The sequence below is a fragment of the Sapajus apella genome, unplaced genomic scaffold, assembly GCF_009761245.1.
Source record: "Sapajus apella isolate SASKATOON/1434 unplaced genomic scaffold, GSC_monkey_1.0 scaffold137, whole genome shotgun sequence".
Lineage (NCBI taxonomy): Eukaryota > Metazoa > Chordata > Mammalia > Primates > Cebidae > Sapajus > Sapajus apella.
Genome location: NW_022437077.1, coordinates 243,399 through 258,618, shown reverse-complemented (window position 1 = coordinate 258,618; position 15,220 = coordinate 243,399). Strand labels below are relative to the sequence as shown.

Here is a 15,220-nt window from a genome sequence, read left to right as displayed (position 1 = left end):
TCAAGTTGAAAAATCAGTAAGTCAGGGTATAAACATGTTACTTAGAATTATAGAGGTGATCACCAGACTTGCTAAAAACAGAAATAGTTGAGCGTATGGTGAATAGTGAAATAAAAAATGGTAGTATTTCACTTTGTAAAACAAGTTACGATTTTTGTTGTTGATTTTGGCCTGAATCCTCCTTTTTGAGGTTTTATGTGGAAGACAAGAGCAGACTTCTTGGTTCTGGCATCTTTTGAGTAGATAAAAGCCCAAAAACTGGCCATCCGAATACACTTGACACAGGTAAGGTTGGATGGAGAGTCATGACACATCAGTGAGTTACGTGTTTTGTAACCTAAAGATAATGTTTTTCGAGACTTCTTTTCCTCCAAGGGAATTAATTTCTGCCAATGTTAAGTCAGATGCAAGTGAGTCCATTTGTCTCCATTCTCTTCCTCTCTTTCATCACAGCGTGTGTTCGTGTGGGACTTGGATGAGACAATAATTATTTTTCACTCCTTACTCACGGGGACTTTTGCATCCAGATATGGGAAGGTAAGAATCCATTTTGTCTCTCTCTCTCTCTCTGTCTTTTCTTTTTTTTTTTTTTTTCAACATGACTGTCTCTACAGCCAGTTTGTCCTGGGAATTGTGGGGACAGTTTATGAGGCAGCTTCTCCAACAAAAGCTGCCCTTTGGGGTCAACCCAGGTTTAAAAATTCCTGTGGCATTTTCCTTTGACATGTGAAAATTTAATTAGCTTCTCCTATTGTCTCCCATGCCTTTTCTTCCAACATTGGAAGCAATCAACATTTACTTGATAGGAAATAAACTTGTTGTCTTCAGCTGTCTCTCTCCCTAAGAGAGTGGGCTATGCTGCAGCCAAAGCCAGTAATTCTAGCTAGAAAACGAGGTAAAGTACTTTCCTTCTTCCCTGTTGTTTATCCTTGTGTCTCCGGCAGATGAATTTAATTTTCCTTCTGTTTTTTTGAGACAAGGGGGAGGCATTGTCAGCTCCAGTGTGGATCTTAGCAATAGTTTTGCAAACGTATCATCAACAAATTATGTCGGGGAACCATCTAGTTAGAATTCCAGGCAAATGCTATTGGCTGATTGGTATTGGATGGAAGAGATCTTGAAACCACTTTAATAATGCAGAAATGAACTCAACTGCTAAAACCCAAACCTTGCCAGTTACTGGGGTTCATCCCGTGGGTTACTGAACAGATCACAAACGGATGCCCTAGACATCTGTCATCTCTTCAGGAGGACACATGGGGTGGAGGGGCAGTACTTAAGACGACAGCCTAGTTTTCATCTCATCAGAGGTGAGTGACCCACTGGCAGCTGCTTCCACGCATGGGTAGGAACCTTGAGACTCACCAGCGCCTGGAAAATATTTCTGTTTCTGTTTAGAGACCAGGAATATGATTTGACATCACTTCATGGCTTTTCCAGCTGCTCATGTTTTTTATGGGGGTTATAACAAGCTGGATGTGTAATTAGCAAGATAGATTTATCGTCTGCCATTATGTTGTAAAGAATATAAAAATGGTGTTGGTGGTGCAGAAATCTCTTGCCGTGTAGGAATGCCGTTAATATGTCTAGCAGTGCCTGTGGGAAATCTAGCATGCGTTTTTGGACCGTGCACAGCTTAGGTAAAAGATGGCAGAGTCGAGAGCTGCTGAAAACACTGAGGAATGGGCTCCACAGCCATTGCAAAAATCTGGGCTATCTCGAAGGGGCCACAGTCGTGATTGCCTGCTAAGTCGTGGTGTTTTATGGTTTTCCTAACCGCTCCTATAAAGTCACCGCCCCTGAGACACATGCACTCACTTGTCTGGAGGCAGCCTGCTGGGAAGTTCCACAGCTCTGTGCAACAACTCATTTCTTACGGATCGTGTAGGATTGTGTGATCTTGGGTGTGATTTTTGTGTCTGCGTCTCACCAACATCCCTTAAACCAAACTCTGGCTCCCTCAAGTCAAGGACAAATCCCTGAGTTCCTTTCAGGGCCCCGTGTCCCCTGGCCCATGCCATTCCTCACTGCCCGCCACCTCTCTCCCACCTCACTGCCCAATCCCAGACCCCTTCACCTCCCACTCGGCTTCCTATCTGGTCTCCCAGCTTCCACTCTTGCCTGCCACAGCCCCCTGTATCAGAGTCATCCTAAAACACAAACTTGGTCATATCACTCCCCAGACGAAAAATCTTCAGTGGCTTTCCCATTGACAAGCCTCCCTCCATCCCCCCAGCCCCGAGGCCTCTTCACAAGTGGCCTCCTACCACATCCTCCAGTCTTCTTTCCTGCTACTCACCCTGAGTTGTTTTCGGTCCTTGAACCTGAAGGAGTGAGTGCAGATAGTTTATCTAGGAAGTAATCCCAGGAAGCACTGTGCACAAAGTGGGGAATTCAGGCCGGGAGGAGAAGGAAGCCAATACAGATTATACAAATGTAATAGTTGCTGCCATGGGCACCTGGGGCTCAGTCCCACTAGGGACAGTGTTAACCCACCCAAGGAGTGAGGGAGCTGGGATACTAACCTGCAGATTCCCTTCCATCAAGTGTTGAAGGCTTTTCCTGGGAATTGTCTCCTGCACTTCTGGCCAATCCCCAAGAAAGCTGCTAGGGGCAGCCTTAGTGGCTCACACCTATAATCCCAGCACTTTGGGAGGCTGAAGCAGGAGGATTGCATGAGGCCAGCCTGGGCAACATAGTGAGACCCAATCTCTTAAAAAACTTACAAATTAGCCTGGTGTGGTGGTATGCACCTGTGGTCTCAGCTACTCAGGAGGCTGAGAAAGGAGGATGGCTCGAGTCTGCAGTGAGCTATGATTGCACCACTGTGCTTCAGCCTGGGCAACAGAGCAAGACCTTGTCTCAATCAATCAATCAATCAGTCAGAGATCCCAGGGTAGGGCATCACAAAGGCTAACTGTGGAGGGCTTCTTCATATATGTGCAGGAATGGTGACAGTTGAGGGGACATGGAGCAGGGGCACACTGGACACCTCTGCTATAATCTAAAAATGAACATTCTTTTAGAATGTTCTTTTACTGAGTTAAATCCTACCTATCTTTCAGTTCTCATTTAAAATGTAGCTTCCTGCAAAAGGACTTTCCTTATTACTGCTCTCCATCTAAATTGCATCTCTCCTCATAACTGTATTTTCCATATATGTCATAATTATGTTTATTGTATGTCTTCCTTCTAGGCTGTAGGCACCATAAGGGCAGAGACCATGAACATTTTTTTTTTAATCTACCTAGCCATGCACAGTGCACAGGGCAGAATTGCTCAATAAATACTTGTTGAATGAATGAATGAATCAGGGCAATCCCCTAGAATGTTAAGCTGCATGAGGACAGGGACTTTTTGTTTGGTTTGGTTTTGTTCATTGCTTTATCACCAGTGAGTGGAACTGTGTCTCCCACTTAGTAGGTGTCAAGTAAATATTTGTTAAATGAAGGAAAGAAGGAAGGAAGGAAAATAGGATCAAAACAGAAATTTTCAACTGGTGGCCACTGGCCAAATTCATCCTGCAGATATTTCTCTTTGGCCCCCAGAGTGTTTGAAAAAATGTGAATATGTCGCCAACGTTTTAAAATCAGGAGATTGCACAGACCAAAACAACCTAGATTTCCAGCTTTTCTTGAAAAATTAGGAATCTGGCAATCCTGCATTCCCCTGAGGCAGCAATCAACAGGAATGGAGGACTGCCCTCTTAGAGAGGGTGGACATTCTCCAGCCCATTGCAGCCCCCACCTGGCCTGGTTAACCCATTCATGAGACTCTTTGGCCCCATTGGTATCTGAGCTGCAACATCCATCCTAGAATTACAGAACTGTAGAAGATCAGAGCTGGAAGGACTTGAGAGACCATCATGTCAAATTAGTCTCCACTGTGCATAAGGAGAAACTAAGGCTCAGAGGGAGTAAGATCGTCCAAGAGAGCATGAGAATTAGACTCAAGCTCCCCTGCCTTCCTGTGTGATCCCTCGATGTCCAGGGAAGACTGAGGTGAAAAGTTCTTGGGGCACCCAGCTCTCCCATGCCATCTTCATGACTCTCCTAGAATTTTCCATTCCCTCCTCCAGCTCTCACTAAGGTGAGGAATAAGTATTTTTATTTGCTAAATCTAGCAACTTTCAGAGAGACCCAGAATAAATATAACTTAAACAAGATGCAAGTTTATTTCACTCCCTAGCAGTCCAGTTAGAAGCAGTTCAAGTAGTTCAACCAGAGACCATGGCCCCTGCGGTCTTATTCCCTGCCATTTTGGAGTGTCACCCACATTGACAACATAAATCACAGCTTACCCCAATGTCTTCATTGCAGCCAGTAAGAAACAGGGATAGGAAAAGGATGCCTCTCTTTTCATATTTTTATTTTCTTGTCCCTCTCTTTTTTATTATTTTTATTAATTTTTTTAGAGACAGGGTCTTGCTCTGTTGCCCAGGCTGAAGTGCAGTAGCATAATCATAGCTCACTGTAACCTCAAACTCTTCCCTCCAGCAGCCCTCACCGTGCCCAGCTAATTTTTAAAAATTTTTTGTAGAGATGAAGTCTCACTGTTTCGCCCAGGCTGGTCTTAAACTCTTGGGCTCAAGTGATTTTTCCTCCTTGGCCTCCCAAAGTTCTGGGATTAAAGGCCTAAGCCAGCACACCCAGCAAGCCCCTGTTTTTTAAAGGCCAGATTCAGAAATTGCAGGCATCACTTCTGCTCTTATTCTATTGGGCAGAACGTGGTCAGATGGCTTCATCTAGCTGCAAGGGAGTCTGTGAAATGTAGTCTTTATTTGAGGCAGTCATGTGGCCAGTTAAAATTTAGAGATTCTAATACTTTGAGAGGGAGAAAAGAAGAATGGGTATTAGAAAACAACCAGCAATCTCTAGCCCAAAGTACTGTATAGTAAAAGGAAGAACAATGAAATAGAAAAATGATGAGGAAAAATAAAGTTAGTTATGATTGAGAGGCCTAGGAGACAACAGGATTTGTAAGTCTGAAGCTCCAGAGAGAGGTCTGTACTATGGCTTTAAGCTTGGATGTTAGAGAAGTAATAAGGATCTAGAGGAGCAGACAGGTGAGCCCCATTTTGCAGACAGAGTAACTGAGACCCAGAGAAGTTATGTAGTTGGTGGGATATTCATGACAGAACCAGAACTCATAGCCTCAGCTTCTGGCTCACTATACTTCTCTCTATACTTCACCAGCACTGCAGCCATGTGAAACTTGTCATTAATAGCTGGCATTAAGTATGACACTGACTTTGAAGTATAGCATATTTAAGCTACAAAGAAAACTTATTGGAGCACAATAATTGAAAAACCCAGGGATACCTGGGATTCAGATCTGGCTGGATCCAGATGTTTAAGCAATGTTCTTAGGTGATTCTGTCTCTCTCAGCCAGCTTTCTCCATGTGGTAACTTCCTCTCAGCAATCCCAACTAAAAACTGGGAACTTCTAGTACCCAAATTCCAGCACAGCTTCCAGGCTTGAATTTCAGTGTCCCAGACTGGGTCACATGTCCATCCATGTGCCAAGCTCTGTAGCTCTGATTGGTCAGCCTGGAGATCAAGAGCCCACTCCTGGCATGGGAGTGGTGGGGCAGATCAGCTCTACCACTACCAAATAGAATGAGAGAGGGATGGTCCCCCAAAGGAAACTGGAGTAATCCTTCCAGAAGAGTATGAAGACCATGGATGTCCAGTGAATGGGCTCTGGGTGCCAAGATTCCCTGAACATCCATGACAAGAACCAGCAGCACTTTGCTTGTGCCCATCACATTGAAACACCATGCAGGAAGTCGAAATCATTCATAGCATCAGCCAAAGAGGGGACTTGCTATTTATTTGGGAAACTAAGACCAACAAACCTAAATGATTAGGGAATGATTCAAAATAGGGTGTTTGAATTTTAAGACAGAAACTGGGCTCCCTTCCTGTTCCCAATCAAGGAATGTGCTGCTTGAGGCTGTCATCTCTTCACTTCCTTTCCATTTCTTCCTCCCCAGTGCTCAGAGCCAGAACATCCCTTTGGTAGCTGTATCTCCCAGCATCTTGTGGACCCATTAGAAATTCTCTAGAGAGCTGGAGCAGCCAGTGACCGCCGCCTCTTTCCTAACCCCCCCTTTCTCCTACCACCCTCCTCTGCAGTCTCTGAATTCTGCTTTTTTCAGCTGGGATTAGGCAAATGCAAGGTGGTCAAGAGCCTTTGACTGTGGCCAGGAAGGGATTCTAAAAGGGATTAGTCAGCTTTCCTCCAGGGATTCACGGGGAGTCACCCTGACTCCTCCTTTTGTGCCTTGCCTTCTAGGCAGCTCACTACCAGTATGAAGCTCAACTCCAGGACCTGTTGTTGTTGTTGTTGTTGTTGTTAATATCAGCTTTATTGAGATATAATCCACATATCATAGTTTACCCTTTCAGTGTGTACAATTCAGTAATTTTTAGAATATTCAGAGTTGTACAACCATCACCACTCTAATTTAGAATATTTTCATCACCCCAAAAAGAAACCCTACACTCATTAGCAGTCACCCCTGATTTCCTCCTCTCCCTAGCCCCTGACAACCACCAATCTACTTTCTTTCTCTACAGATATACCTCTTCCAGATATTTCATATAAAGGGAATCACACAATATATGTGATCATCCTTGTTGTAGCATGTATCAGTACTCCATTTCTTTTTATGGCCACATAATTTTACATTGTGTATTAGTCCATTTTCCCACTGCTATAAACAAATATTCGAGACTGGGTAATTTATAAAGAAAATAGGTTTAAGTGACTCACAGTTCTGCATGGCTGGGGAGGCTTCTGGAAAGTTACGATCATGGCAGAAAGGAAAGCAAACACATCCTTCTTCACAAGGTGGCAGGAGAGCAAAATGAAGGGGGAAGAGCCCCTTATAAAACCATCTGATCTAGTGACAACCCACCCACCACCACAAGAACACCATGAGGGAAATCACCCCCATGAGCCAGTCACCTCCCACGAGATTCCTCCCCCAACACGTGGTGATTACAATTCGGATTATGATTCAAGATGAGATTTGGGTGGGAACACAGAGCCAAGCCATATCACATTTCATGGATAAACTGTATTTTGTCTATACATTTAGCAATTGGTGGATAGTTGAAGTTTGGACCATTATGAATAATGCTGCTGTGAACATTGGCATACAAGTGTTTATCTGTGCACATATTTTTAATTATCTTAGGTATATGCCTAGGAGTGGAATTGCTGGGCCACATGGTAACTCTAGGTTTAACATTTTTGAGGAACAGCCAGATTATTTTCCAAAGTGACTATATCATTTTATGTTCCCATCAGCCATGTAAAATGGCTCCAATTTCTTCACATCCTCATCAGTATGTTACTGTCTATACTTTTGGCCATAGTCCTAATAAGTATGAAGTAGTATCTCATTGTGGGTTTGATTAGCATTTCCCTAATAATGTTGATGAATGACTAGTGATGTTTTTATGTGCTTATTAGCCATTCGTATATCTTCTTTGGAAAAATATTCATTCAAATCTTTTGCTCACTTTTAGTTGGTTTATTTGTCTGTATATCATTGTAAGAGTTTTTATATATTCTGGATACCAGCTTGTTATCAGATATGTGATTTGCAAATATTTTCTCTCATTCTGTCAGTTGTCTTTCCATTTTCTTTGTGGTATCCTTTGAAATACCAAGCTTTTTATTTTTGTGAAGTGTAATTTATATATGTTTTCTTTGGTTACTTTTGCTTTTGGTATCATATCTGAGACCCTATTACCTAACCTAGGTCACAGAGATTTACTCCTGTACTTTTTTTCTAAGAATTTTCTCATTTTAGCTCTATGATCCATTTTGAATTAATTTGTGTATATGGTGTGAGGCAGGGGTCAACCTCATTCTTTTACCTATGACTATCTAGTCATCCCAGTAGCATTGTTGAAAATACTCTTCTTTCCACCACTGAATTGTCTCAGCATCCTGTAAAAAAATCAATTGGCAGCTAGGTGCCATGGCTTATACCTGTAATCCCAGCACTCTGGGAGATTCAGGCAGGTGAACTATGTAAGTCCAGGAGTTCAAGACCAGCCTGGCCAACATGGTGAAACCCCATCTCTACTAAAAATACAAAAGTTAGCCAGATGTGATGGTGCACATCTGTAATTCCAGCTACCTGGGAGGCTGAGACATAAGAATTGCTTGAACCGGGGAGATGGAGGCTACAGTGAACCAAGATCATGCCACTGCACTCCAGCTTAGGCAACAGAGCCAGACTCTATCTCAAAAAAATCAATTGGCCATCAATGTGTTTATTTCTTGACTCTTGATTTTATTCCATAGATCTATATGTATGCCCTTGTGCCAGTACCAGTACCACACTGTCTTGATTACTATAGCTTTATAGTAAGTCTTCAAAATGGAAAGTAGGAGTCTTCTAGCTTTGCTCTTATGACCAGTCTTTACCTTTATTATTGGCCTCTCCACTGGTTTTATTTTTTTGTGGTTTCAACACAGCCTTTGCACTTGCTGTTCTCTGTGCCAAGAATACCCATCTCCCTGTTTTCTACACAGCTCCTTTATTCAGGAGCCTGCCCAGTGGCCGGGCATGGTGGCTCACTCCTGTAATCCCAGCAGTTTGGGAGGCCAAGGCAAGCAGATCACTTGAGGCCAGGAGTTCAAGACCAGCCTGACCAACATGGTGAAACCCTGTCTCTACTAAAAATACAAAAATTAGCTGGGCATGGTGGCAGGCACCTGAAATCCCAGCTTCTCAGGAGGCCGAGGCGAGAGAATCACTTGAACCCAGGAGGCAGAGGTGGCAGTGAACCGAGATCATGCCACTGAACTCCAGCCTGGGCTTCAGAGCAAGACTCTGTTTCAAAAAAAAAAAAAAAAAAAAAAAAGGAACCTGTCCAAACATTCCCTCATCAAACAAGCTTTATCATCACCTGATGCATTAAGTATTATTTATTCCCTGCCCCCTCCAACACACGCACATTTGAATGTAAACTCTATAAAAACAAGCACCAGGGCCAGAATTAGCATTTTTTAGACACAAAATTTAAGTGGTTACTGAGAAACAGCTCAATCATATTTTAATGCGATATTTTGCATCAAAATTGAGGCCAACAAATTGATCATGAAAGAAAATCAAAACGTAAATAAAGACAAGTGGTTGTGAGTGCTACAGCCCTGTGTTATTGTACAGTGGGATCAGTTACAATCAACCCCTGACTCCCTGGCCCAAATGCCTGTTACCTCTCTACAGGGCAGGTTTATGAGCCTTGGCAATGACGGGAACAGACTGGTCAACAAGGGGCTTTATATATAGTCATGTTTTGTTTTTAGTTTTGGTTTTTTTACTGTAGAGCTTTTATTAACTTTTTCCACTTAAGTCAAAATACAGAAAAATGTTTTGATAAGTGTATGTAGGGGCCACATTTTTCCTTTTGCCTCAGGCCCTGTGGCTTGGCCTGCCCTGGCAAGCACCAGGGTGGTCTGCCTCTCAGCTGTAGCCCCCGGACCTAGCACAGGACCTGGTACATTATAGGAGCTCAGTAAATGTTTGTTGATTACATGACTGTAATCAAGGGAATATTTTAAGTGTTTGTAGCAGGGAGAGATCTCAACCCACACAGCATGCATGAAATAGAATTTTGGTTTTCTGTAATACAATGGAATTCCTAGTTCCAGCCTTTGTTCTGCTGGGTTCTTTTCCCTTCCTCCCCAGGTTATATCAGACTTCCAGGGAGCTCACGAAGCACCAAGGGATTGAGTGAGAACCCATGGACCACGAGTCCTCTGTCCACTTACGACACTGCTGACATGTCTGGTTCCTGTCCCTAGGAGTGCTTCAGGTCTGGTGGGATCTGGAATCTCAGTGAGGCTGGATATGATCATATCTGCCTGGCCCCCTGGCCCAGACTGTCACTCTCTTAGCTTTTACTTCCTGGCACAGGCAGCAGGCTACGAGGGCCTCCGAAAACCACCTTCCTTCCTTCAGCTGTTGGAAGTCAAGACAAGAAACCAATACCACTCACTCACCACCCCAAAGCCAAAAAGCTCAAAACCTGCTACCTTATGAATGGGAGGCTGGAAAACAGCAGGTAGCAGCTTACATCTCATTCATGTCCTTGTTGGCAGATACATCAGATCCTTCAGGGAGCAAACTGGAGCAGAAGTGGGTATTTGGAAAAGGAGGCATTTTCAGTTGTCACAGTGATTGGGGACACAACATATCCATGAATCACCCCACCAAGATACCATTAGTAGTCTCCATAGAAATGTGTGCATTTCCTTGTTTTATTCACTAAGTATTTATCAAGTGTCCCCTGCATGTCAGATACTGTTCTAGGCCCCTGGGGATTAAAAACATTAAAAACTCTGCCCTCATGGAGGTGATATTTTTGGGGAGAGGAGGGAAGATGATAAACAAGATAAATAAGACATGTAAGCAGCCAGGCATAGTGGCTCACGCCTGTAATCCCAGCACTTTGGGAGGCAGAGGCAAACAGATGACTTGACACCAGGAGTTCGAGACCAGCCTGGCCATTATGGTGAAACCCCATCTCTACTAAAAATACAAAAATTAGCCAGACATGATGAGAGACACCTGTAGTCCCAGCTCTCTGGGAGGCTGAGCCATGAGAACCCAGGTAGCAGAGGTTGCAGTGAGCTGAGATCATGCCACTGTACTCCAGCCTGGACAACAGAGTGGGACTATCTCAAAAAAAAGAAAAGAAAGAAATGTAAGGCGGGGTGTGGTAGCTCACCCTTGTAATCCCAGCACTTTCGAAGGCTGAGGCAGGAGGATTGCTTGAGGCCAGAAGTTCAACACCAGCCTGGGCAACATGAGACCCTGTCTGTAATAAAAGAAAAAGAGAGAGAAAAAGAAAAGGAAAGGGGAAAGGAAAGGAAGGAGGAGGAGGCAGAGGAGAAGAAGGGGAGGAGGAGGAGAGAGAAGGGAGGAGGAGGGAGAAGAGAGAAGGAAGAAGGAGAAAAAGGAACAGGAAGAAGGAAGAAAGGAAGGAGGGAGGGAGGAAAGGAAGAAAGAAAGGAGAAGAATAAAGAAGAAATAATAATGCAGACAAAAAAAGAAGTTGAAATTAAATTTAAGAAAATGTGGCCAGGGAAGGAGGCCGCACAGAGAAGCGAAATTTTGAATAAGACCTGAAGGAAGTGGAGGAACGGAAATCTGGGGGAAGAGCAGAGGGAATGGTGCATGCAAAGGCCCTGCGTCAGAAGTTTGCCTGGGGAGTCTGAGGAACAGCAAGGAGGCCAGTGTGGCTGGAGCAGAGCAGACTTTTACTCTGAAGTGGGAGCTGGGGGAGATTTGGAGAGAAGGATAGAGTCTGCCCTGGTTTGGATGTGGTTTGTTGAGCCCCACCAAGTCTCATGTTGAAATTTCATCCCCATTGTTGAAGATGGGGCCTAAAGGGAGGTGTTTGGATCCTGGAGGCGGGTCCCTCATCAATGGCTTGGTGCCATTCTTGCAGGAGTGAGTGAGTTATCTTAGTTCCCGTGAGAACTGGTTGTTGGAAAGAGCCTGGCACCTCCCTCCCCTCTCTCTCTTCCACTCTCTCAACATGTGATCTGCACACGCTGGCTCCCCCTTGATTCTACCATGAATGGAAGCAGCCTGAGGCCTCACCAGATGCAGATGCTGGCAACATGCTTCCTGTACAGGCTGCAGAACTGTGAGCCAAGCAAACCTCTTTTCTTTATCAATTCCCCAGCCTCAGACATTCCTTTACAGCAACACAAGCGGATGAAGATGGAGTCTGAGTTCCATTCTTACTTATCTTTATTATTTATTTATTTATTTTAGAGACAGGGTCTTGCTCTCTCACCCAGGCTGGAGTGCAGTGGTGCGATCATAGCTCACTGCAGCCTCAATCTCCTGGGCTCAAGCAGGCCTCTCACCTCAGCCTCCCAAGTAGCTGGGACGACAGGTATGTACCACTTTGCCCAGCTAATTTTTTTTTTTAAGAGATGGGGGTCTCACTGGCTGGTCTGAAATTCCTGGGCTTAAGCAATTTTCCCACCTCAGCCTTCCAAAGTGTTAGGATTTCAGGCGTGAGCCACCGCATCCAGCCTGAGTTCCATTCTTAAGGAATCTCTCTGGCTGCTCCCCAGGGAGAGTAGAGTAAAGGGTGACAAGATTAGAATCCTGGCAATAGGTGAGGAGGCCACTGCGCCAGTTTATCTGAAAGACTGAACTGGTCTTTCCCAGTTAACTCTTCTCTCCACCTGTGGAATGGAGATGCTGGCGGGGAGGAGCACCGTGGGCTGGGTATATTCTGAAGGCAGACCAGCCACAGATAAAGAAGGTAAGGTGGGTCCTAATTCTCATCCCCAAGCTACAAAGATGCCCTGTTTTCCATCCAGGCCTCCCCCTGAAGAGACCTGATTGCTTCTACCCCCCGCTGGCAACCAGCCAATTCCTCCTGACCAAATTCCTGAAGCTTTACTGCACATTTCCTATATACCAAGCACTCACTATCAACTTTATTATTTTCTTAAGTTAAGCCTCAAATGCACAGCTTGAGTTATTCATATTCTTTGTCCGCACAAAGCCCCTTCCTTGTTTCATGTAGGTACTAATGTGTTTCCTTTTAAACGTATTTGTGCTGCTTTCCCTCCCCTCCCTATAGCTCAGTGTGTAGCCTTTCATTTGTTTCCTATAAGATACACATTCTCTTTTTGTGTGCATTTATTTCTTATGTGTCTAGGTGGCATTGTTTAAATACCCTGGGTTTCTTACCTTTCTCCCTCTGTGCCATGGTTTTACTTATTTATTTTTGAGACAGGTCTCATCATGTTGCCCGGGCTAGTCTCGAACTCCTGGGCTCAAGTAATCCACCTGCCCCAGCCTTCCAAAGTGCTGGGATTGCAAACATGAGGCACCACACCCTGCCTGCACTATGGTTTTAGATCCTCCCACTTTGCCATACATACAACTCTATCACTCTGACACAATAGTTTTCAACCACAGGAAGTTTTGGCCCCCAGGGAACATTTGGCAGTGCCATCAACATTTCTGGGGAATGGGGTACTACTGGCATCTAGGGGGTAGAGGCCAGAGATGCTGCCACACATCCTACAATGCACAGGACGGCCCCACAACAAAGGATGATTGGGCCCCAGGGATCCATGGCGCTGCGGTTGGGAACCGACATCTGACCGCCGCACAAAGTCCCAGGCGCTCCAGGTGTTCCTTATCCCCCACCTTTGCAGGGAGTACACTCAGGCTTCCCCATTTCCACACCAGCACAGACAAAGCTGTGACAAGCGACCTTTATGGACTGCTCTGAGCTTTATGCCCTCTCTCCCACCACGAATATATAAGGCCCACCATGCATATATAATGCCTAGCTGCTCCCTTTATACCTACCCTGAGGTCCAGAGAGATGATGTGACTCAACAAGGTCACCTAGTTTAGGAGGGATGAAAGCCAGAAAGTGGCCCACTGCTCTTTATTTTGTTTTACATGTTTTTGAGACAAGTCTCACTCGGTCACCCACACTGAAGTGCAGTGGTGTAAACACGGCTCACTCAGCCTCAACCTCCTGGCCTCAAGTGATCCTCTTGACTCAGCCTCTTGTGTAACTGGGACCACAGACATGCACTACCATGACCAGCTAAATTTTTTTTTTTTTTTTTTTTTTTGTAGAGACAGGGATCTCACTTTCCCCAGGCTGGTCTCAAACTCCTGGGCTCAAATCCCAAAGTGCTGTGATTACAGATGTGAGCCACTATGTCCGGCCACCCCACTGCTCTTAACCACTCACGTCTCTAGTGATCCATGTGACTATCTTGAGGGTAAAAATTGAAAGCCTCTGGAGTGAACTCTTCTGCTGGCCTCTGACTTCATGGGGTGTAGGGACTGGGTCTCATGTTCATAGCTTTATCCCGATACCTAGCACAGTGCCTGGCACCTTCACTGGACAAATATTTGTTGAATAAACAAACAAACAAGGAGCTCCCAGGTAGGAAGTTTTCAAGTGTGTGATGGCAAACACAGAAGAAATAAGATTCCTTGCCTACGCCTATGTCCTGAATGGTTTTGCCTAGATTTTCTTCTAGGGTTTTTATGGTGTTAGGTCTTATGTTTAAGTCTTTAATCCATCTGGAGTTAATTTTAGCATAAGGTGTCAGGAAGGGGTCCAGTTTCTGCTTTCTGCACATGGCTAGCCAGCTTTCCCAACACCATTTATTAAACAGAGAATCCTTTCCCCATTGCTTGTTTTTGTCAGGTTTGTCAAAGATCAGATGGTGGTAGATATGTTGTGTTGCCTCCGAGGCCTCTGTTCTGTTCCATTGGTCTATATCTCTGTTTTGGTACCAGTACCATGCTGTTTTGATTACTGTAGCCTTGTAGTGTAGTTTGAAGTCCGGTAGTATGATGCCTCCTGCTTTGTTCTTTTTGCTTAGAATTGACTTGGCTATGCGGGCTCTCTTTTGGTTCCATGTGAAGTTTAAGGTGGTTTTTTCCAGTTCTGTGAAGAAGGTCATTGGTAGCTTGATGGGAATAGCGTTGAATCTGTAAATTACTTTGGGCAGTGTGGCCATTTTCACGATATTGATTCTTCCTAACCATGAACATGGAATGTTTCTCCATCTGTTTGTGTCCTCTCTTATTTCGTTGAGCAGTGGCTTGTAGTTCTCCTTGAAGAGGTCCTTTACATTCCTTGTTAGTTGTATTCCTAGGTATTTTATTCTCTTTGTAGCAAATGTGAATGGTGGTTCATTCTTGATTTGGCTCTCTTTAAGTCTGTTATTGGTGTATAGGAATGCTTGTGATTTTTGCACGTTGATTTTGTATCCTGAGACTTTGCTGAAGTTGCTTATCAGTTTCAGGAGATTTTGGGCTGAGACGATGGGGTCTTCTAGATATACAATCATGTCGTCTGCAAATAGAGACAATTTGACTTCCTCCTTTCCTATTTGAATACCCTTTATTTCTTTTTCTTGCCTGATTGCTCTGGCTAGAACTTCCAGTACTATATTGAATAGACTTCATGACCAAAACACCAAAAGCATTGGCAACAAAAGCCAAAATAGACAAATGGGACCTAATCAAACTCCACAGCTTATGCACAGCAAAAGAAACAGCCATTAGAATGAATTGGCAACCAACAGAATGGGAAAAAATTTTTGCTGTTTACCCATCTGACAAAGGGCTGATATCCAGAATTTACAAAGAACTAAAACAGATCTACAAGAAAAAAACAA

General features: G+C 44.2%; 1 protein-coding gene across 3 annotated transcripts in view; it reads left to right on the top strand.

The window, feature by feature from the left end:
* Positions 1-15,220, top strand: part of EYA2 (EYA transcriptional coactivator and phosphatase 2) — a 294,310-nt gene that overhangs the window by 202,107 nt on the left and 76,983 nt on the right. For all 3 annotated transcript variants that reach the window (XM_032263648.1, XM_032263647.1, XM_032263649.1), the window contains one exon: positions 454-537. In XM_032263648.1, the coding sequence (XP_032119539.1) occupies positions 454-537 (84 nt within the window). The remainder of the gene's footprint in view (positions 1-453; positions 538-15,220) is intronic.